This window comes from Lipotes vexillifer, unplaced genomic scaffold, assembly GCF_000442215.2.
Source record: "Lipotes vexillifer unplaced genomic scaffold, Lipotes_vexillifer_v1.1 scaffold40, whole genome shotgun sequence".
In the NCBI taxonomy this organism is placed as follows: domain Eukaryota; kingdom Metazoa; phylum Chordata; class Mammalia; order Artiodactyla; family Lipotidae; genus Lipotes; species Lipotes vexillifer.
This window is the reverse complement of record NW_006771578.1, coordinates 2,522,434-2,544,546: the sequence shown is the minus strand read 5'-3', so window position 1 is coordinate 2,544,546 and position 22,113 is coordinate 2,522,434. Positions and strand designations below refer to the sequence as shown.

At 35.2% G+C, this 22,113-nt stretch overlaps 1 protein-coding gene across 1 annotated transcript in view; it reads left to right on the top strand.

Annotated features, from left to right (window-relative positions):
* TRPC1 (transient receptor potential cation channel subfamily C member 1) overlaps positions 1-22,113 on the top strand; it is a 63,135-nt gene that overhangs the window by 12,132 nt on the left and 28,890 nt on the right. Inside the window, exons 3-7 of the mRNA XM_007446947.1 lie at positions 5,679-5,780; positions 9,774-9,976; positions 15,537-15,668; positions 17,843-18,038; positions 21,879-22,105. Of these exons, the coding sequence (XP_007447009.1) occupies positions 5,679-5,780; positions 9,774-9,976; positions 15,537-15,668; positions 17,843-18,038; positions 21,879-22,105 (860 nt within the window). The remainder of the gene's footprint in view (positions 1-5,678; positions 5,781-9,773; positions 9,977-15,536; positions 15,669-17,842; positions 18,039-21,878; positions 22,106-22,113) is intronic.

The window sequence follows — 22,113 nt, the reverse complement described above, 5'->3', positions numbered from 1 at the left end:
GTGAGCCATGGCCGCTGAGCCTGCGCGTCCGGAGCCTGTGCTCCACAATGCGAGAGGCCACAGCAGGGAGAGGCCCCGGTACCGAAAAAAAAAAAAAAAAAAAAACCAACAAAACAAAACAAAACAAAACAAGCAGGCATGTGTATGTCTTGGAAGAATTCAGTTAAGAGATCGGAAGGAAATTTAATAATATTATTTTCCTTCCTTTTTGGTTTGCTTATTATGGGACTTAGCATATGAATTCTGGCTCTTTTTTTTTCTTTTAAACAGTATGGTTCTTTGCTCTTTTGTAGCTTTAAACTAATGAGACATTTTTGGGAGTGGTATCAGGAAGCACTCATAGAAGATTTTAAAAAAATAAGTAGGTTAGTCCTATGTATGTTTCTATTATATATATAAATATAATACATATATATGTATTAAAACATGTGGTACTGTCTCTGTGTATACATATTTAGAGTAGAAATAAATTGCTTTCCCAGAAATTTCATTTATCCAGAACACCCCTGAGAACCAGGAAGTAAGTGAAAAATACCTCTGAGCAGCCAGGGTAGATGGTAGTGAAGTTTCCCATTTATGAGGTTTATCATAGGGGTAATTCTGGAGTCCTCCTTCAAAATCTGTTTTTTCTTACTTTAGATTCCACTTTAACAAACTTACTTAGTTTTCTAATCCATAGAGAATTACAGGGGCAACAGAAAAGGCATGAGGCTGCAGTGGAAAAAAATTAGGCACAGTACCTCTGACTCTATTTAAAGAGGTCAATAGCATTAGATACCTGTTAATCTCTAAGGGAACTGTATGTTAGAGTGGTAATTGATGTTTATAACAATGGCCCAGAGTCAGTAAGGGAAAGTTAAATTATACTCAGTACGTATTACTTGAAGAAAGAAGAATATACATAGTACTTCTGAAAGCAGAAAACTTCCGTCAGATTTGTTTAAATCTCAAAGTTAAACACTTAAAGGCATAAGCTTCAGTTACCTATAAAATAATGTCGCAAAGAAAGTCTCTGATGAGTCTATGTAAAAGAGGTATTAGGGTATTGATATAATAATCATTTTGTCTTTTTACATGTAAGATTCTATGTATATAAAATTTCCGCAATATACATGGTTCTTTCACATACCTGATCACATTTGAACATCATAGCCAGCCTGTCTAGATGTTATAGATCAGAAAACTGAGGCTCATAGACTGTAATGAATTGCCCAAAGTTCTAAAATAAGTAAGGGCAAAGCTAAGATTGAAGCTAACCTTTTGACTGCAAATCCCATGCTCTTTCCAGTTCACTGTGTTCCGTCTCAAATTACCTATGTCTTAGCTGTCAGTCAACAGATGTCCAAGGCCTTTGGTTGGGTGTGATTGTGGAAATGAATATGTAAAACATGAGTTCTGTACTAAAGGATGTTAAAACCCATTGGGAAATGAAAGTGCATATGAATTTTAAATCAATCAAATGATACAAAAGTGTATTTCATAGGTGCTGGGTGGAAATAGTACTTGACCCTTGTATGTCGCTTTGAGGTTACAAAGTGCTTTCATGTATTTGATCTTGTGTTATACTAGTGGCTCTCAACCGGCAGTTTTGTCCCTTAGGGGACATTTGGCAATGTCTGGGAACATTTTTGGTTTTGCAGCTTGGGGGTGGGTTAGTACTGGCGTCTGGCGGGTAGAAGGTAAGGGCGTTGCTAATCATCCTACAGTGAACAGGACAGCCCCGCACAATAACGAATTATCTGGCCTCAAATGTCAATAGTGACACCATTGAGAAACCCTGTTTTATACTTAAAACTTTTGTGGTTCACAATACATGTTTTGGAGACATAGGAAAGAGGAGATCACTGTGGTTTAGAGCTACCAAGAAAGGTTTCATGGAAGAATGGCAGTTGAGCTCAGCCTTGAAATACTAATAATTGCTAATATTTATATAGTTCTAATGTGTGACAGGAATCTTAAATATATATTCACTTCCTTAATCCTTACAACAGTTCTGTGAGATAGGTGCTATTATTATCCCCATTTTATAGAGGAGGAAACCATGGTACAGAAGGTTTCAGTAACATGCCCAAAGTCACTCCGTAAATGCCAGATCTGGAATCTGAACCCAGGCTCTGGCTCCAGAGTCCATGCTTTTACCTGCTACCTAAAACTACTGTAAAACAGGAGGTGGAGAAAGACGTAAACAAAGGCATGTAAATGTCTATTCTTGAGGCAGTGAATTGACTTAGCCTTTTTGAACAAAATATTTGGGTTGGATAGTAGTGGAAGATATCTGGAAAAATAACTAAGACAAAACTGATGAAAAGGGCTTGAATGCCAGTCTAAGGAATTTCGCTTTTATATGATAGATAGTGAGATCCTTAAATGATTTTTGAGGAAGGATGTGATGTGTCCAATGGTATTTTAGAAAAACTAATGTAGTGGCTGTGTTCAGTACAGATTAAAAAATGGGAAGTGGGGAAGGCTATAAATAGCTTGGGTGAGCAGTTTTTATAATAATCCAGATGTGAAGAGGTTAAGGCCTGAACTGGAATAGTGGCTATAAGAATAGGGGGGAAAATGGCAGATGTGAGAGATGTTATGAGGGAAGAATTGATAGAACTTCGTGTTTAAATTTGGAGTGGGGGATTGAGAAGGAGTCCAAGATGATTTGAAAATCTTAAACATGGGTTACTGGGAGAATGATGCAAGAAAAACAGGAAGTTAAGTCAAACTTGGGGCAGAGAACTGTGAATTCTGGTTTTAGCCTTGTTTATTTTGGGGCTATCAGGCAGTTTCCAGTGGAAAGCTGACATCTCTAGGGAGAGGTTGGGCTGGAGAGATACAGCAGTCGTGGCCATGGAGATGACCCGACATCATGAGAGTGGATGAAATCATAGAGAAGAGCAAACAACTAGTGCTGATTCTTTCTCAGGGAGCATCTACATTAAAAAAGGGCATTAGAAGGAAAGCGTCTCATTAAAGGAGTTAGGATACGCGACGTTGTGACAACCAAAGAAACGGTTTTATTACGTTGCTGAGAAATCAAGGAAAATGGTAGGAAAGGCCATTGGATTTTGAAACTGGCATCAGTAGAATTAGAGAAAATGACACGCATGAGTTTGAGAGTGAGAGTGAGAGAAAGAAAACCCTAGTGGTGAGAGAAAGAGAGGATCATGTCAATTAGCAAAGAGTGAGGAAGTGTTTCATGTTTTGGGAGGTTTGGGGAGGTGACGGCTGGGACTGGTGTCTCTGCGAAGGAAGGACCAAGGTCCTGTAGAAGACCAGAGCACTAAATAGAATACCTAGGTGGAAAATTTAGCTTTGGGAAGGAGTGAGATAAATGAGTATCTGAGCTTTGAGGAGAGAGTGTGGGAATTGTTGAAAAGACAAATTCTGAGGTGAGGAGGGAGACAGTAACCTCATTAATACATAATAGGTGTGTACTGAATAGATTTTAATAAAGAATGGTCAAATATCTGTGAAAAATTAGGAAGCAAAACTAATGAGGACGTTTGTATACCTAGAGATACTTAGATAATTTAAAACATTTTTCCCTTCAGAGCTGCCTTTGATATATCAAGTAACAGCATTGTGCAGAATAACTCCAGGGCAACTCCTTACATGACTTTTTTACGTAAATTTTTTTATACCTGAAGCTTATCCTTTTAAGCCTTGAAAGATTTAACATGAATCTTTCTTTATTCTTTACTAAATAGTATATCTGAATATAATTTAACTTTACCATCGTTAAGTGGGAATCATTGAGAGTTTAATCGTTTTACTTTGCTTCATATAGTCTGAAACTACTGACATGTTTTCCCTTACATTAAGTGGCTTCAGACTGCTTTGTATTGATAGTGATTTTGCTATGCTGATATTTTATCTTCCCAATGATCAACTTTTAGCCGTTTTTCATCCTTCCTCCCTTCTTTGTTGGTTTTAATCTAGCCTGAAGGGTACTTGGGAAAGCCAGGTGTCTGTCATTTATAGACAACTCTAAGTTGGTGTGGGTGAGGCAGTTGCTTCTAGGAAATAATGCCCATGAAGTTAGTTTGTGACAGCTCAGTATGGTTTGGGGAGAAATTTGCAGCTAGATCCATGGCTATGTTTCAGATGATTGGAGTTGCCTGGTGTTTTGACTTTGAGAGCAGTGGCATTACTATAGGTAGCTTTATAGGTTAAAATTAAAAACCATAAATGAACTGTTTAGTAATGATGAACACATGGTTCTTTTTGCTTGTTTGCTTCACCTGACCAAGTACAGTAAAAACTGAAGAGAAACGTTTGTAAAGCAGAAGAATAATAGTGCTAGCTTTTAAAGAATAGGCTACAGCCCAGTGAACCCTAAAATGTTTAAGGGATAAAATAATGAATTAAATTTCCCGTAGGGTGGGGAGTTTTTCCTGTGGGAATACATAGGCAGTTCCTAATGGTTGAATGTGACCCCAACCCAGTTATTTGGGGTGCTTAGTCCTATTTTTAGACATCCAGTTAAAGTCTGCCATTTTTAGTCCTGTTTTTGACATCTAGAGAAAGTGGATGAAAGCTTTCTTTTCAGCTACAAAGAATATTAAAGATCTGGTATAATTTCATTTTCATGGGAGAGAATATTGATTTAATTAGTTGTTAAACATTATAATAGTTTAAAAATGTACAGGGTACATTTTTAAATAATCAGGGTATTTTCTTAGATTAAATCGTTACCTATCCCCACTTTTTGCTTCTGCCTTTATGGTTTTCCTTAAAAAACAAAACAAAGCAAAACAAAAAGAAACCCCAAACCTGGTGTCTCACTTGCCAAGTATCACAATAGGACTGAAGAGTTTGTTATATTGAAAAGTTGAAAAAATCTCCATTTCCTCAGCTTCTATTTATTTACTTTTTCCTCCGGAGCTTCAAAATGACCTACAGTTTGGGAGTAAACTATAAAGTCACTTCTCCCGCTTGTCTCTAAGGACATTGGTATCCTAGTTCTTTGTGATTTTTACTTGATAAGATTGCTGATGTTGGGAATTTCCTGGTCGTCCAGTGGTTAGGACTCGGCGCTTTCACTGCTGTGGCCTGGGTTCGATCCCTGGTCAGCGAACTAAGATCCCGCAATCAGTGTGGCACCACCAAGAAGAAGAAAAAGATTGCTAATATTAATGCCATACTTGTACCATTTCAGTCAGCCATGTGTGCTTTAAAGATGAGAACAGAGGGGCTGAGCGCCTTCTGTTAACCTATTTTTCATTGTCCCCTAGCCTCATGGTTGCATTGATTATCATTTTTATCAGACAGAAAACAATCCTTTACCTGTAGTAATTGTTCTTGGCAATTTCTTTTATAGATTTGAGTGATGAAGATTCTTTTGGTCCAAAGTTCGAGAGTAAACATCTTGAAAAAGATAACATATCAACTAATACTGCGTGGATCAGCACTGTTTCATTAATAAACCCCGCTATCAAGCATTCATTATTTTACCAGCTCATTCAGTGAAACCGGGACAAAAATATGTGTGTTGTGGTACACTGAAATACTGCCAAGGCTAGCAAATGTACTATTTGGACAGTGTAAATTTTTAAAAATTTAGTATTACTTTATATAATACAGTTTAAATTTAAAAAAATAGTTTTCTTTATGAATTAGTAAAACTAAATAGTTTACCTTTTTATCCTCCATTTTCATTTTTAACCTTTTTTTTTTTTTTAAAGTCTGCAGATGCACTTTTGGTGGCAATCGACTCTGAAGTAGTGGGAGCTGTTGATATACTACTTAATCATCGACCAAAACGATCATCAAGACCAACTATAGTAGTTAGTACTCTTAAATATTTATTAATTTGGATTTTTAAACCAAACTAGATCTCCTGCCCCACTGCCATTTTTTTCTCCCTCCCCTCCAATTTGCTTTGTTTTAAAGAAACAGATTTTTTTTTTTTTTTTTTTTTACTCTGTAAAATATTGCTTTAAAGTAAGTAGACATTTGCAAGAATAATTAATGTTGCTCTCAGGAAGCCTTCTTAAAATTCATGATATTTCTATAATTTTGCCAGTGTGCTCCAGTATTTTTAGTTTGGAACATTCTGCAGGTTAAGTTGAAAATACAGATTAGCTTCCAGGTGCATTTAAAAGTTAAATATAAACAGTGAAACCATAGAACCGGAAGAAAATGTAGGTGAATATTTGACTGGGAGGGAAGGACTTTGGAGAAAAATCACAGTGGCACAGCCTTTGGCTGTATAGAAGTTAAACTTCTAGAATTAAGACATCAGGCAAAGTTTAGAAAGCAGATGGATAACTTTCAAAACATATTTCCAGCATATATCTCAAATTCATAATCTTAATATTAGATGAATTGATGAAAAACATCAAAATCAATAAAAGACATGGAAAAATCTCAAAAGAAAGTACAAAATATTACATCTTACTAATAATCAAATACGAGGTGCTAATTTTCACTTATCAAACAGCAAAGTTTTTTTTAAAAACTAATAACCGTTGATGGCAAAGGCATAGTACAGTCTCATACACCACTGGAAGAGGGTATTTTGAAAAGCAGTTTGGCAGGATATGTCATAAACAAGAAAGATGTTCATATTCTTGAACCTAGTGCTTCCTCCTCTAGGAATTTGTAAAGGAAATGGTCAGAAATGTGGACAGAAATGTTACTTGTAATCTTATTTGTAGCAATGCAAAAACCGTGTGACACAATCTAAACATCCCCAAATAGAAGATTGGAAACATAAATAATTACATATATATTAACATGATATTTTTTAAAGGAATAATTAGGAACATGAAAAAATATGATACAGAAGGGAAAAAATGAGACTAGTAAACTGTACATATAATATGATCTGAGATTAAAAATATGCACAGAAAAGGAACTGTATGGAAATGTAGCAAAATGTTACCTAACAGCAGTCATCACATTGCCAAATTAAGTATATTTTTCCTTACTTTAAAATTTTTCTTTATTGCTTTTGTAACTAAGAAGATAGTCACTAATAATTAAATAAATTCTACTTTAAAAATGAGATGTTTGTTGTGTATCAAAATTTTAAAGTTATAACATTCATTATTGGTGAGGATGTAGTAAAACAATCAGTAAAAATTAATTTCTGGGAGTGTAAACTGGCTATACTCAGAAGAAAAATATTGTTTTAAGAAAGAATTATAAATTGGTTGCAAATTATCTGCCATTTTCTGAGAGCGATGAGAAGCTCCCCTAAATTGCATACTTTGTCATATATTAACTGAAATATTTTTCTCTCATTTAAACTATTACAAAGTTTGTGTAAGCATGACTTTCTCCAGAGGATAGTTCCAACTAGTTTAAGTGGTGGTAAGCAGCCAACAAGAGTAGAGAAAAAAGGGCCAATAATACAACTCCTATCCAAAAGATCAGAAATGATCAGAAATCCTATTCAATTTTCTGACACCTATCCTGCAGTTACTAGTATATTTTGGTATACCTATTCCACCTTCTAGCCTTTTAATCCATTTACACTCTTGGGGAGGGTGAGTGTAGTGTGCCAGGGTATTGGAGCAACTGACTGATATCATTTCATCACCATTGCCACTGCCAGTCGAATACTGAGTTGTAAGGGTGGGCAGTCCTCACCTACTCCATGAAAGAACACTTTTTACACTATCTCTAACAGAGAAAGTTATCCAGCCTTTGCCTGAATACTTCCAGTGACAAGATCACATTTTAACGGCCTCATTGCAACTGGACAGGCAGTATCAAATATTTTTATATGCTTTTTTTTTTTTTACCATCTCAGTGAATTCATTGTATATTCTTGGCTTATCAAAATTGTCTTTTGATAAATTTTCACTTTTAAATACAGGGTTTTTTTGATAGTATGTAGATTATATTATGAGCATTGAAATTAGGAACTTTAATCATCTATCTCTAATAGTGTTTTTCATACAGTTAATTATGTTTCATAGGAAAAATAAGGACCATTTTTTTCCTTAAGGGATTAAATAAGATTTTCTCCTCTTTATAACCTCTTTTTTTGTAATTAGGGGGAATGGAGTAAATTTTTAAATTTTTCTGTAATTTTAAAATTAATTCATTAATTTGAAGTCCCCAATAAATAGATGGGAAATGTATAAACAAACTATTCGTAAAAGAGGGAAAAAAAGATAAGAATGTCAGAAAATACTAAAATTTACCAGTAATCAAAGAAAAGTAAATTAATGTTTCATGATAGTTTTTTTCACTCATAAATTGGGAGTGATCATGCTCAGTGCTGGTGAGTAAACCTTAGTGGGTGGGTACATTCCTATATTATTGGTAATATAAACTATTAAAAGGACTTTGATAATACGTATAAGAGACTTCAAAATTGTCCACGGCCTTCAGACCTGTAATTCCACTTCAGGGGTTCTGTGTTAACGAGACAATCCTGAATTTTGAAAAAGCTGTATTCATAAAGATGTTTGTGGTAGTATTATTTATATTAGCAAAATAAAATATCTTGAACATAGAGTCTATGAACTCCCTTAAACTGCATGCAAAATTCTGTACATGAATTTTTTTTCCAGAAGATTCTGGGTTATAGCTTTCCGAGATCATTATAAGGGTCCTTGATCTTCAAAATATTAAGGGCCATTGTTTTTAATCGTTGGTGCCAAGTCATTCATGCCAAAGTTGCCCTTAAAAAGCGGGTGTGGTGGAGAAAGGACTAAAAGGAAATACTGTAAAATGTTTTGGGTAGTAGGAACATGGGCATTTTTATTCTTTCTGCTTTTGCATATTTTTCAGATATTTTATCATGTGTGCACTACTTTTACAATGTTAATAAAAATTACAAAAATTAACGGTGAACTTGATGAGCTTATACTATGGAATCAAACAGCTCACAGGAAAACATCTGTGAAAAAGTGATAAGTGTTAGAAGGAATATGTATTAGTCATAAAATTGTCAACCTTCTTTATTTAATCCTGCTCTTTATTCACTAATGTTTCTTTTCTCGTGTCATGCAGTCACCAGGCATGAGCCCATGTAGTGAAAGGAGCTCAGCCTCCAGAATAACACTCAACTGGGGTCTATCTGCACCTTGCCACTCTGTTGTCGTAGCTCGGGCACATTAACTTCTCTGAGCCTCAGTTTCTTCATGGGGATTATAATGTTCAGTTTTGCAGGCTATTGGGATTAAATGAGATGATAAATGTAAACTGCCTAATAGTTCCAGGAGCTATGATTGTTAGTGTTTTTGTGCATTTGTAACAGGAAGTAGTATAGGTGGTGTTTGAGAATATGTAGAGAATTACACGAAATGAAGAGTGCCTCCTATTTACTTATTCCTTTCAAGTAACTTCATTGCTATCAACGTGGCAAGGTTTTGCCATCGAGGTGGAATTAAACTTTTTTTTCTCATGCATTTATATTTTGCCTATATTAACATTTCTGTTTTTCCATTATATTGTTTTTCTAAAATTCTTGCTCTTTATCCTTGTCATGCATGTTTCCATAATCCTGTGAAAATGAAACACTTTCTCCTAAAGTATTTCTCTAGCTATCCACGCTTCTTCTTTGTTAGGAAAACAGAAGTCTGGCTGTATGAACATTTCCTATCGAAGATTTTGTCTGGCATGGTTATATTGCATTTATTAACTACAGTTAAGTTTTGAGGTTTCAAAAAATCTTTGATCCTAAGAAAATGTTTATCATATTCCTCAAAATAATTTTTATATCCCTTGTGCATTCAATATTTTTCATTACATTTTTTAGATAAATGTTTTTTTGAAGTCACAAATAAGAACTTTTGGATGTTTATATAAATATTTTTCAGAAACTAATGGAGCGAATTCAGAATCCTGAGTATTCAACAACTATGGACGTTGCACCTGTCATTTTAGCTGCTCATCGTAACAACTATGAAATTCTTACAATGCTGTTAAAACAGGATGTATCTCTACCTAAGCCCCATGCGGTTGGCTGTGAATGTACGTTGTGTTCTGCAAAAAACAAAAAGGACAGCCTCCGACATTCCAGGTCAGAAAATTAAGGTTTAAATTAAGATGTATTATGCAGTAAGGTATATGTCAATGAAGTTTTTGTTGTTGTCCTTTCTATGTCTACTTTAAGAAATATGGTACTGCAATGACTAATGAAAGCCAAACTTCTAGCTCCTTTGCTTAATACAATGAGTTCTGCATTTTAAAGAAGTATTTACTAAATGATGAATAATTAGGAAAAAATTTCAAATAATGAATAAGGTTTATCTCATACTTCTGCTGGTCAGGGATGGGGTCACTATTTGCTTTTTAAAAGCAGAGTTTATTAATCTAAGAGAATTTCCAAGCACTGGAAGGGGTAGAGATACCACTTCCTGTCTTATTTATAAGAAAATAAAAACTATTATCTATCTAACTAGATATTCAACCTGTTATGCCTCTGTTTCCCCTCTCACACAGTATCTGAGTCTTCTTCTCTTCCCATTCTCCCCAGTCAAAAATACTAAGAACAACTGAGGAGTGAATGAACAAGAAAGTACCCGTTCTTGGACAGGTTGAGCAAGATCACACATGTGCATGTTGTATAAGGTGTATGGTTCTGGGCTAGACTTGAGAATCTAATTTTCAGCATATGCCTTTATGTATATATTATCTATATAGTAGTCAAATATAGTTGAAATAGTATCAAGTATAGCATTTACTACAGAAAATGTGGTTTCCAAGTCCCAGGTCATCCGTTGACACTGTTTTCTAGCTAAGGATTGTTGAGCAGTATATTTGAAATTAGCTTTAAAGCTGCAAACCATCCACCCTCCCTCCTTCCTCACCTTTCAACAGATAGTCACAAATCCATAAACTGGAAAAGTCTCCTGGGAATCAATTTAATGTTTACTTGCAGAGATTGTACTGGATATTTTTTCTTTATTAATTAATTAATTTATTTTTGGCTGTGTTGGCTCTAGAGCACAGGCTCAGTAGTTGTGGTGCATGGGCTTAGTTGCTCTGCGGCATGTGGGATCTTCCCAGACCAGGGCTGGTACCCGTGTCCCCTGCATTGGCAGGCGGATTCTTAACCACTGCGCCACCAGGGAAGTCCCTCTATTTTCAAGTCTATTTCACAATGAGATCTGTGTTTCTCTTTGATAAGATCTGGTTAATAGCTATGCCAATTTCATTTAACTTTTTAGTTTTAAAATGACTAGTCTATGGGGAATTACCTGGCAATCCAGTGATTAGGACTCTGTGCTTTCACTGCCGAGGGCAGTGTCAGTGAAGTTGATAGGGCAGTTTCAGTCCCTGGTTAGGGAACTAAGATTCTGCAAGCCGTGCAGCTTGGTGAATAAAATAAAATACTCTATAAAATGACAAGCAGAAATGATCTTTAAGACTTCTTCTAGTATTAAAATCCTTTACTAATATTAAATATAAATATTTTTCAAATATTATTAAATATTATTAGGTATGCTTATTAAATATGTGTGTAGTTTAAGCAGTTGGAGGTGGGGGTGGGAGCTGGAGAAAACACTTTACCTGTCTTGGTTTGAGGTGTGGAAAAAGCTTGTTTTGAAAGTTTTTAGAGGAGCTGTGGCTTGAGCTCAGTGTTCAAGTATGGATGAGGATTAACAGGTAAAAGGCATTTTACACAGTATGTGACTGTGGTTTATTTAGGGATGGTCTGGTATATTTGTTGAAGACATTGAGAGAGTTTGTTATTGATGTTTGAGAAAACAGTTATAGCAAACGTCAAAGGGATCTCACTGAAGTCATTTCCAGGAATTGCTAAGCAGACCTGCAGGAGAAAAGGAAGCTAACAACTGAGTAAGGGATGGGTAAAGGTTTCAGTGGTGTTGAAGAGTTAGTGTACTAGCAATAAGGAAGAGAGGCAATCTGTATTTCTAAGATGTTGGGTTTTAAATTTCAGAGATGATGCAGTGCCAGGTGATGCAGTCTTTCCATTTGCAACAACGTGATGGAGCTTGAGGGCATTATGCTAAGTGAAATAAGTCAGACGGAGAAAGAGAAACACCATATGATTTCACTTGTATGTGGAATATAAGACACAAACAGTCTGTGAGTTAGTTGGAGAAGGCATTCAAAGTTGCAGCCATTTCTCAAGAGTTCCCTTGAGGAACTTTTTCTTTTTATCAGACTTTCTAATGCTTGGCACACATGCCTAATTTTTTAGTCAGCCACGGATTTGTGGAGACTATATATGAATCCTTGTATATCTTTTCTCATTTCTAAGATGTCCCTATTAAATTTCTGATTGGTCCACTCTTTGTCTCAAATCAGACCGCAAGCTTGGTCTTGCAAAGCTGCAGGTTTTCCTTGTTCATCTCTACTAAGTCTAATCCTTTCAGCCAGCAGAGCTGTAGGTTTTTGCTTCCCAATGAATTGATTTTTACCCCTTTAGCACAAAGATACAGATTTACCAGCTTCAGGCTGGAAAACTGCAGTTCTCATTGAGTGAACTGGAGGCAGAGGTGAAGAGGTAGCCTCAGGTGAGAAGGCTGCAGATTCCAGCCATTCCTGCCTGAAGCTCTGGCAGTTTTCCAATAATTGATTCTCAATAGACAATTTCCAGTGACCTGAAATAGTTGATTTTTTAAAAAAAATTTTGTCCGTTTTTATGCATATATTTTGTGTAGTGAAATCACCGACCTCTTCATATCCCACCATTACTTTTTTTTTTTTTTTCCTCAGTCTAGATTTTGTAGTAGCCTAGTTGACTTCCTTCCTTCCCTTCCCAACTTTTGTGTGATCTTCTAGAAAAAATTTTGCGGTACGGGGGCCTCTCACTGTTGTGGCCTCTCCCGTTGCGGAGCACAGGCTCCGGACGCGCAGGCTCAGCGGCCATGGCTCACGGGCCCAGCCGCTCCGCGGCATGTGGGATCTTCCCGGACCGGGGCACGAACCCGTGTCCCCTGCATCGGCAGGCGGACTCTCAACCACCGCGCCACCAGGGAAGCCCCCACCATTACTTTTGATAGTGTTTTGAATACCAAAAATGACAGATTTAATAAACCGAGGCAGCCTCATTATTTTTCAGATTATATCTAATTGCTTTCCATACTATGGCTCTTCCATTATTACTCCAGCATAGTTGGTTGCCACCAGTACAAGCAGTCACTCTTCCTGTGCATTTTGTCCCTAATCCATATTTTGAGACATGACTGTGTAGGTTGATACAAAAGTCATTTTTAGAGACAATCTGATAAAATTAATTACTATAAAAATTAATTTCTATAGACATAATGATGGAAACAGAAAGATAAGTTGCTCAACTATATATATTTTTCTCAAGTTTTTGGACAGTTTTGGTATAGGCAAATACCTCTGTAGAAATCCTTACTTAAGATACAGGTAATTGTACTTGTTAATTAAATATCTAGATCAGAGCTGGATTTCATAAAAATTGTTTTCTTAGAAATGCATTATATAGAAAAAAATGCTTTGTATAGAGTCTATTTTTGTGTCCAAGTAAGACATGAGACCTATCAGGTAAATAAGGAATATTTCAATAAATTTGTTACGTAAAAGTTTTAAATTTCCATACAGAAAAATTCCATTGCAAACAAAGTAAAAAGACAAACAACCAATGAGAGAAAAGTATTTAAAACATTTTTGACTAAGACAGAGGGCTAATTTCTTTTATATATAAAGAGGGTTTACAAATTGGTGATTTAAAAAAAAAACACCAGAAAAATAGGCTAATGCAAATGAACATGTAGTTTACAGAAGTATAAACAAATAGTAAACATGAAAGGATGCTTAAGCTTCTAAAGAAATTCAGAGTAACACAACTCTTAAAATTCCATTTTTCATCTGTTAGGGTAGCAATGTACTAATGAAGATGTAGGGGAAAATGAGCTCTCCTTATTGTTTAGTGCTTTGGAAACATCTACCAGAACTTCAAATGCACATGCTGTTTTATCCAGCAGTTCTGAATGTGCAAAGGGTATATGAACTAAAGAATAATCAGTTTTACATTATTTATGGAAGTAAAAAATCAGAAACAACCTAAAGTTCCATTAATGGAGATTGCATGGACTGCCATCAAGTGGAAAACCATCCAGTTTTAGGAAATAACGAGATGACTCTATATGTAGTGGCATAGAAATAGTTGTCCCTTCTAGAGAATGTGACACAGAGTGAAGTAAGTCAGAAAGAGAAAAGCAAATATCGTATAATAACGCGTATATGTGGAATCTAAAAAAGTGGTACAGATGATCTTATTTGCAAAGCAGAAATAGAGACACAGCCGTAGAGAACAAACGTATGGATACCAAGGGGGAAAGGGATAGGATGGGAGGAATTGGGAGACTGGGATTGACACATATCCGTTACTGATACTATCTATAAAATAGACAACTGATGGGAACATACTGTACAGCACAGGGAACTCTACCTAATGCCCTGTGGTAACCTAAATGGGAGGGAAGTCCAAAAGGGCGAGGATATCTGTATGTATGGCAGATTCATTTTGTTGTGCAATGGAGGCTAACACAACATTCTAAAGCAACCATACTCCAATAAAAATTAATTTAAAAAAAGAAAGAAAAAAAGAAAAAAAATTTAAAAAGTGTCTTGGAAATTCAGATGCAATAAATTTCACCTAAGAATTTTAGGGTTGTAGTCTTGTCACAAAAGTAGCATGAAAGCTGATTCCTTTTGAATAACCAAGAATTGATAAAATCAATAAACATACTCAGAAAAGAAAAAAAAAAGAAATAGTTGTCCCTGTACACAGTATGTTTGATTATGTTTGTGTGTGAATAGAAAATATCAGGGAAGATTTTCATAATTCTCTGAAATGTTACTCTCTTTGAGGAGAGGAGTTGGTGGAAGGAGGAGAATTGGGGAGCATTATGTTTCTAAACTGCTTGCTTTTCTTTTAAACAAGCATATATTAAATTTGTATTTAAAAGAAAAAATATTTATATAATATCTACCAAATTTTAAATTAAGAATTATATATTTATAAATGAAAGAATTATGGCAAAATTTTTCTGACTTGGTTCCTATTTAGATATTGATTGTAAACATTAATTAGTTTACGGAAGGTAAAAGGAGTACTTTTCTATTAGTTAGAGGTTTGACATAAATCAATGATTTCATTCTTAAGATTTGAAAGGTCTTTCAAAAATAACCTGGTTCAGTGAGTCATGTGTTATATATATGTAGCATATTAAAGTAAACTTATACCTGGGGAAGGAAAATTTAATGATCATCCATATCATATTCAAAATGTATTAGTTATTAACATATTTCATTTAAAATAATACTGAGTTCAGGAATAGAAATTTTTTAATTAAATTGAATTGAAGGATACAAAGGTTTGAATCTATGAAAACAAATACTAAAACAATTTATAAGCAGTAGATATAAAAATTGCAATATTTATATTTCAAAATATTTATTTTTAAGTCTTTTTCTTTTTATGCAGGTTACCTTATAAAAAGTATTTTATAGTTGTTTAATTTTCTTTTAATTTTATAATACTTTAATTTTAAATTTATGAAAATTATAGGCTAAAGATACTGATCATATTTATCTAATAAATTTGTTTTACATTATGGAATCAAATTTTATCACAGGTTTCGTCTTGATATATATCGCTGCTTGGCCAGTCCAGCTTTAATAATGTTAACAGAGGAGGATCCAATTCTGCGAGCATTTGAACTTAGTGCTGATTTAAAAGAGCTAAGCCTTGTGGAGGTGGAATTCAGGTGGGAATGAATGGAAATTTTAAATTAAAAAAAAAAAATTATTTATTTTATTTATTTATTTTTGGCTGTGTTGGGTCTTTGTTGCTGTGCGCAGGCTTTCTCTAGTTGTGGCGAGCGGAGGCTACTTTTCGTTGCAATGCAGTGGCTTCTCTTGTTGCGGAGCATGGGCTCTAGGTGCATGGGCTTCAGTAGTTGCAGCACGCGGGCTCGGTAGTTGTGGCTCACGGGTTTAGTTGCTCCGCGGCATGTGGGATCTTCCCGGACCAGGGTTCGAACCCATGTCCCCTGCATTGGCAGGCGGATTATTAACCACTGCGCCACCAGGGAAGCCCTGGAAATTGTAAATTATCTCTTTGTTTTCCAGAATATTTTCAGCCTGAGTTTTTTCATAGGCCAAATTATCATTTATTTATCTACATTTGATCCAAAATGACCAAACCTTGCTGCCACATACTTGGGATTTTCCTTTTCCCTCAGTGGAATAGACCCCAGGTCCACTTACGTCACTCCTTCCCCATCTTCCTCCTTCCACTCTTCCACCACCCTTAAATCCCTACTTTGTTCAGCATTGCCGGAGGCATTCTAAGGCAGTGTGAAGAGTAGTGGGAATGGTAGCCTTAAGCAAGAACAAACTTATTTATAACTGCTCTCTGTCCTACTCCCTTCATTCCTAGATTCTGTAATCATCCTTGGAGCCCGATCCTTCATAACTTTCAGAAGCATATAGAATGCTTTTTGTATGTCAGGTACATTCCACACACCCAGACTTTGTCCCTTTTCACTGTTTGGTGAGATTTTCTAGTAGGAGAAACATAACATGTAGACATAAAATTGATTAGACTGCAATTAGATTCCTAGACTAAGAAGTAGGTAATACTTTGTTTGTTAAAGAAATTCAGCTACGGGGCTTCCCTGGTGGTGCACTGGTTAAGATTCCACCTGCCAATGCAGGGGACACGGTTTTGATCCCTGGTCCGGGAAGATCCCACATGCTGCGGAGCAGCTAAGCCTGTGCACCACAGCTACTGAAGCCCGCGTGCCTAGAGCCTGTGCTCCGCAACAAGAGAAACCACCACAGTGAGAAGCCCGTGCAATGCAACGAAGAGTAGCCCCCGCTCACCACAACTAGAGAAAGTCTGTATGCATCAATGCAGCCAAAGATAAATAAATAAATAAATAAATTTATTAAAAAAAAAAAAATTCAACTACTTATTCTTAGGTAATTTTGGTTACATAGTAAGTGCAAAGAATGGATGAAAAAATGTTAGCTGGTGAGGAAAACTTTTTAATTCCTTGAGTTATAATTTTATGCGGCCAGTTCATGGAAAATCCCATTGGAAAAAAAAATTAATCAATGGGAAATCTCCCTATTTTCCCTTCCTTTCCCTTTAAAAAAACTGAATGAAAAATTATTTTCTGAAATCTAACCCCAGTTAATTCATAATTATTTATTTCTAACTTTATTCTTAAGTTGTTCCACTCAGGCATAAGCTTAATGTAATTGATATTTTAAAAAGAATTATCTACTAAAACGTCTTAGTTTCTCAGAAGTGATTTAGGCTTGCCTTTAATGAGCAGGTAAGTCCTAACTTTCAAGGAATAGTGATTCTGAAAGAGAATTCTGTACTAGGTGTGTTTCAGTAGTTTTCTTTCTAACTTGAATTTTGTTTAAATGAGCACTTTAAAAATGAAACAATACTATTTTAATATCAGAAGTAGCATAAACATGTTGTAGACTATCCTTGATAAAACTTCTAGTTAAAAATTATATAATAATATTTATTGGGTAGCATCAAGCTATTACTATCTATTGTTTAGATAAATAATATAAAAGGAAGCTTTATACAAAACTATTATAGAATGAGGGCAAATGAGTTAAGTGAAGAGCTGGTTGACAAATATGATCAGAACTTCTAGGAATATCAGTATATGTAAGAAAACATTGTGCTTACCTAAGGTTATCAGTGTGAACACAGAGAACATAACTGTGTTACAATTTTCCCCAAAGCTATGGAGAATTTATGCACCAGTAGGATCCTTTGACTGTCAGCACAAAAGATGTTGTGTAGCAGTATCAGAATTAAAATGTTACTGAGTAAAAAATGTTCTAGTGAAAACAGCTTAATTAGAAGATGGAAGTGACATTTCTAATAATAGACTGTTGCACTTTGCAGGAATGATTATGAGGAACTAGCTCGGCAATGTAAAATGTTTGCTAAAGATTTACTTGCACAAGCCCGGAATTCTCGTGAATTAGAAGTTATCCTAAACCATACATCTAGTGATGAGCCTCTTGACAAACGGGGACTACTAGAAGAAAGAATGAATTTAAGTCGTCTAAAACTTGCTATCAAATATAACCAAAAGGAGGTATGAGGTTTTCTGTGATATATTTAAATTATTTCCTCCACAGTAGTCTGGTGGCTCGGAACAAAGGCTTTGGAGCAATACCTCTAGGTTGAGATCCTAGTTCTGCTTCATAAAAACTGTGTGTCCGTGGGAAAGTTACTGAATCTGTCTGAGCTTTAGTTTTAAGAATTAATTAAAGATATATATATATTTAGAGTTTAGTACAATGAGTATTAGCATTAAGCAAGTACTCAATAAATGGTAATTGCTATTATTTTTAACAATTAATATTAATAATAATAATATGGATGTTAATGTAATGTTTTTGCTATATAGTAGCTATGCAGGTAAGATCCTGTAGAGTAAATGCCTTCCTAATGAAGTTTCCATCTTGTGTTTTGTCTGTCATGGGTTTGTATTATTGATCGCTTATAAGTAGTCCTTTCTATAGTAATAGGGCCTTTCTGTTTAAAAATAAAATACCAGATATTTTATGTTCCTTATTCTTATTTGTTAATTCATTGTGAAACCCAGAGGTGGAGAGACGTATGCTATGATAACTAAGTTGAATCTGGCTCTCTGGCATCATCCCTTCCTATTAAGGGAAATACCTATTTCTACTCCCCATACACTCACATGCACATGATTCAGGAACTTGAAGAAGGAAGGTATGCATTTTTAACTTCATTTTTTGAGATAATTTGTTAGGCCTGGATATTTATATGTAGATAATGATGTTCAGTAGAGGGTGTTGGTAAATGGTACTTTTAAGGTATTTCTTCTAAGACCCATTATTCTTACTATCAACATAGATACTGGAATAAAACTTGCTTATCAAATTTATATTAATATAAAAATGGGGCCCCAAACAGATTATGGTAAAAGGCAAGATATAGGACCTTTGGTGCTAAGGACAGAGTTTTTGATTATCTTGGTTGACAGTTTGAGCCTCCCAATAGCTTTGTGACTCAGGAGATTGATAAAGGAATTTTAAGATGTTTACTTTAAAATTACCTAGATTATAAAGCAGAAGCTAACACACCATTGTAAAGCAATTGCACTCCAATAAAGATGTTAAACAAATAATAAAATAAAATAAAATAACCTAAATATTATATTTCTTATCTAGATCTCTGGCTTCAAATCCTATAATTTTTCTAGTACTCCAGTGTTCTTGCTTAAGGTAGACCGTTTATAGGAAAAAAAAATTAGGTACAAGAATTTGGATCAGTGTAGCTCTAAGATTATAAATCAGCAACATACCTATGTGGCTTTAAAAGGAAATAAATGCTAATATGTATATATAGAAACAGAGAAAATAGGAACCCTGATGTAATCTTCCCCTAACATACATTTTGACTAGATCTTATGTTAATTTATTTACTTATGTGTTGCACAACCTAAAAGAGACACAAAATACTAGAAAATGATAGAATAAAGATATAACAAAGATACAAAACCAACTTAAGTGCTTGGAAAAAGAACCTCAAAGAAAGGTGGAAAGAACCAAGATTATCCTGGTAAGGGAAGAAAAAACTAAGAGGCAGTTTCCTAATGATATTTATATGTACATCCCTGAAGAACTCACAGAGGATAACCAAATGTTCCATTCTAAAGAAGAGTAGAGAAAAGGAAAAAGAAGTAGTGGTAATATTTTTAGTTGGAAGGAAGATACTCTGTAATTTTAAGAATTAATGAAAATGTAAATTAGTTTTTTAAACTAGATTTCTAAATATAATCAAAGGGGAAGATAATATTTTTCCAAATAGTTGGTAGACTTTGTTCAGGTCATACATCCTGAATAACAAACTACTGTGATACTTAGTGGCATAAAACAGTATTTCATAGTCATTTTGTAGTAACTTCATGATCATTTTATTATGCTCTTGGGTTCTTTAGGTCAAGAATTAGGAAAGGACAAGTCAGCGAGGCTGATTTGTCTCTGCTTCTCCATGTCAAGGACTCAGCTGGAGACAGCTCAAATGATGGGAGGCTACAGTCATTCGAGAGGCTTCTTCACTCATATGTCTGGTGCCTGAGCAGCAGCTAAGGATTCAAACAGGGAGCTCTGAGTGGGCTGGGTGCTCAGGTGGGTGGGTCCATAGAGGGTGGGTCTCCTAAGAACCTAGGACTGGAACCTTGGAGGGGCATGGCTCTCATGGTGGGCTGGCTGCAGGGGGATGGTCTGAGTAGCCTCTGAGGGCTGACCGGAGTGCCCACATGTAGCCTGGTCTTCCTCATAGCATGGTGGCTTCAGGGTCGTAGGACTTTTTACCTGCCAGCTTTTGGCTCCAAGAGCAGGTGTTTCTCAAATAAGGTGGAAGCTGAATGGCCTTTTAAGACCTACCTTCAGAAGTCACATAGCATCACTTCTTCCAGAATCTGCTGGTTAAAGCAATCATAAGCTTGTTGAATTGAAGGGTAGGTAATATTGGTAGCCCACCTATTGATGAGAGGAGTATCAAAGAATTTGTGTCTATGTTTTAAAACCACCACAGACTTAGAACATCTCCAAATGAAAATTTGTCCTTCCAATTACATATTTAACATGACTGTTAATTAAATCATCATTATATAGAGGAATGGCAAGGGCAGCAGTCACGCCTGAGATTGCTTTGATACTTGGGGGAAGGATGAAACCACTAAGTTTGGGATGCTACTAAACTGGGTAGTTGGTGGGAAGAAAAGCTCTTTTCCTCCCTGATATTTCCTCTTGAGGGACAAATTACGATTCCCTAACGACACTGGAATCTAAGCAGAAGGATAAATAATGAAGACTTAACTGCCAAAAATAGGCATAGTATTGATATATTAGGAAATTTCTTGATAAGCACAATAAACAACAACAAAACTCTGTCTACTTTTTTAAACTACAGTGTTGCATTCTATAGATTATATTCTATCTTGGGATAAATCATTTTAAAACAGGACATTGACCAAATATTATTTAATATCTGAATGATGTTATGATCACTTGTGCTTTACTTTGGTGATTTCAAACCTGATTACGTTATTGTGTCCAGAGTTATCAGAATCCTTAACTTATACTTCACAACGTGAGCATTATATTGGGAAAATATTGCTTCTGAATTTTGTAAACTAAAAAGCTTCGTAAACTTTGGTAAATTCATTTCTATACTTGAACTAGAAGTTTCCTCTTATTTGGGAATATTTTTCCTTTTCTTCTCACATAGAATTCCATTTTAAGAAGATTTAAGTGTATCTTTAATACATTTTAAGAAATTCTCAGTGTTTTCGTGGAGCATAAAAATATCTGATGTTTAGACTTTAATTGCTTTGCTATCTTGACATGTTGGTTTCTTGTAACTGAAATCATCAGTTTTTCTAGGCTGAAGTCTCTTTCTGTGGATTGTGCTTGTTAATTTTGAAATTTCATAAACACTATTATGAGTCTTTATAAGTTAAACGTTTTGAAATGGCTGAGTAGGCTAGTAATAATCACTAATATTTATATAGTGCATGCTATGACCAGGCACTATTCTAAGAGCTTTACATTTAATCCTCATAACAAGTGTATGACTAGATACTATTATTATCCCCATTTTATAGATGGGGAATTTGAGGCTTAGAGAGATTTAAAAACTTGCTCAAGGTCATTTAGTAAGTAAGTGGCAGAGCCTGGATTTGAATCTAGGTAATCTGGCTCCAGAGTCTATGCTCTTAACCACCACACTCTTTTATTACACGTAAGAAAACACAACAAAACAAAAAGAACTGGACTGTATAGAATTGATTTCAAACTATTATTAAAACTTTGATTATCAATTAAATAATAGTACTATCAGATCGTATTTACAAGTTATATTTTACTTTTTTTATATGTGTGTGCTTCGTTTTCAGTTTGTCTCCCAGTCCAACTGTCAGCAGTTCCTGAACACTGTTTGGTTTGGACAGATGTCAGGTTACCGACGTAAGCCTACCTGTAAGAAGATAATGACTGTTTTGACAGTTGGCATGTTTTGGCCAGTTTTGTCACTTTGTTATTTGATAGCTCCCAAATCTCAGTTTGGCAGAATTATTCACACACCTTTTATGAAATTTATTATTCATGGAGCATCATATTTTACATTCCTGC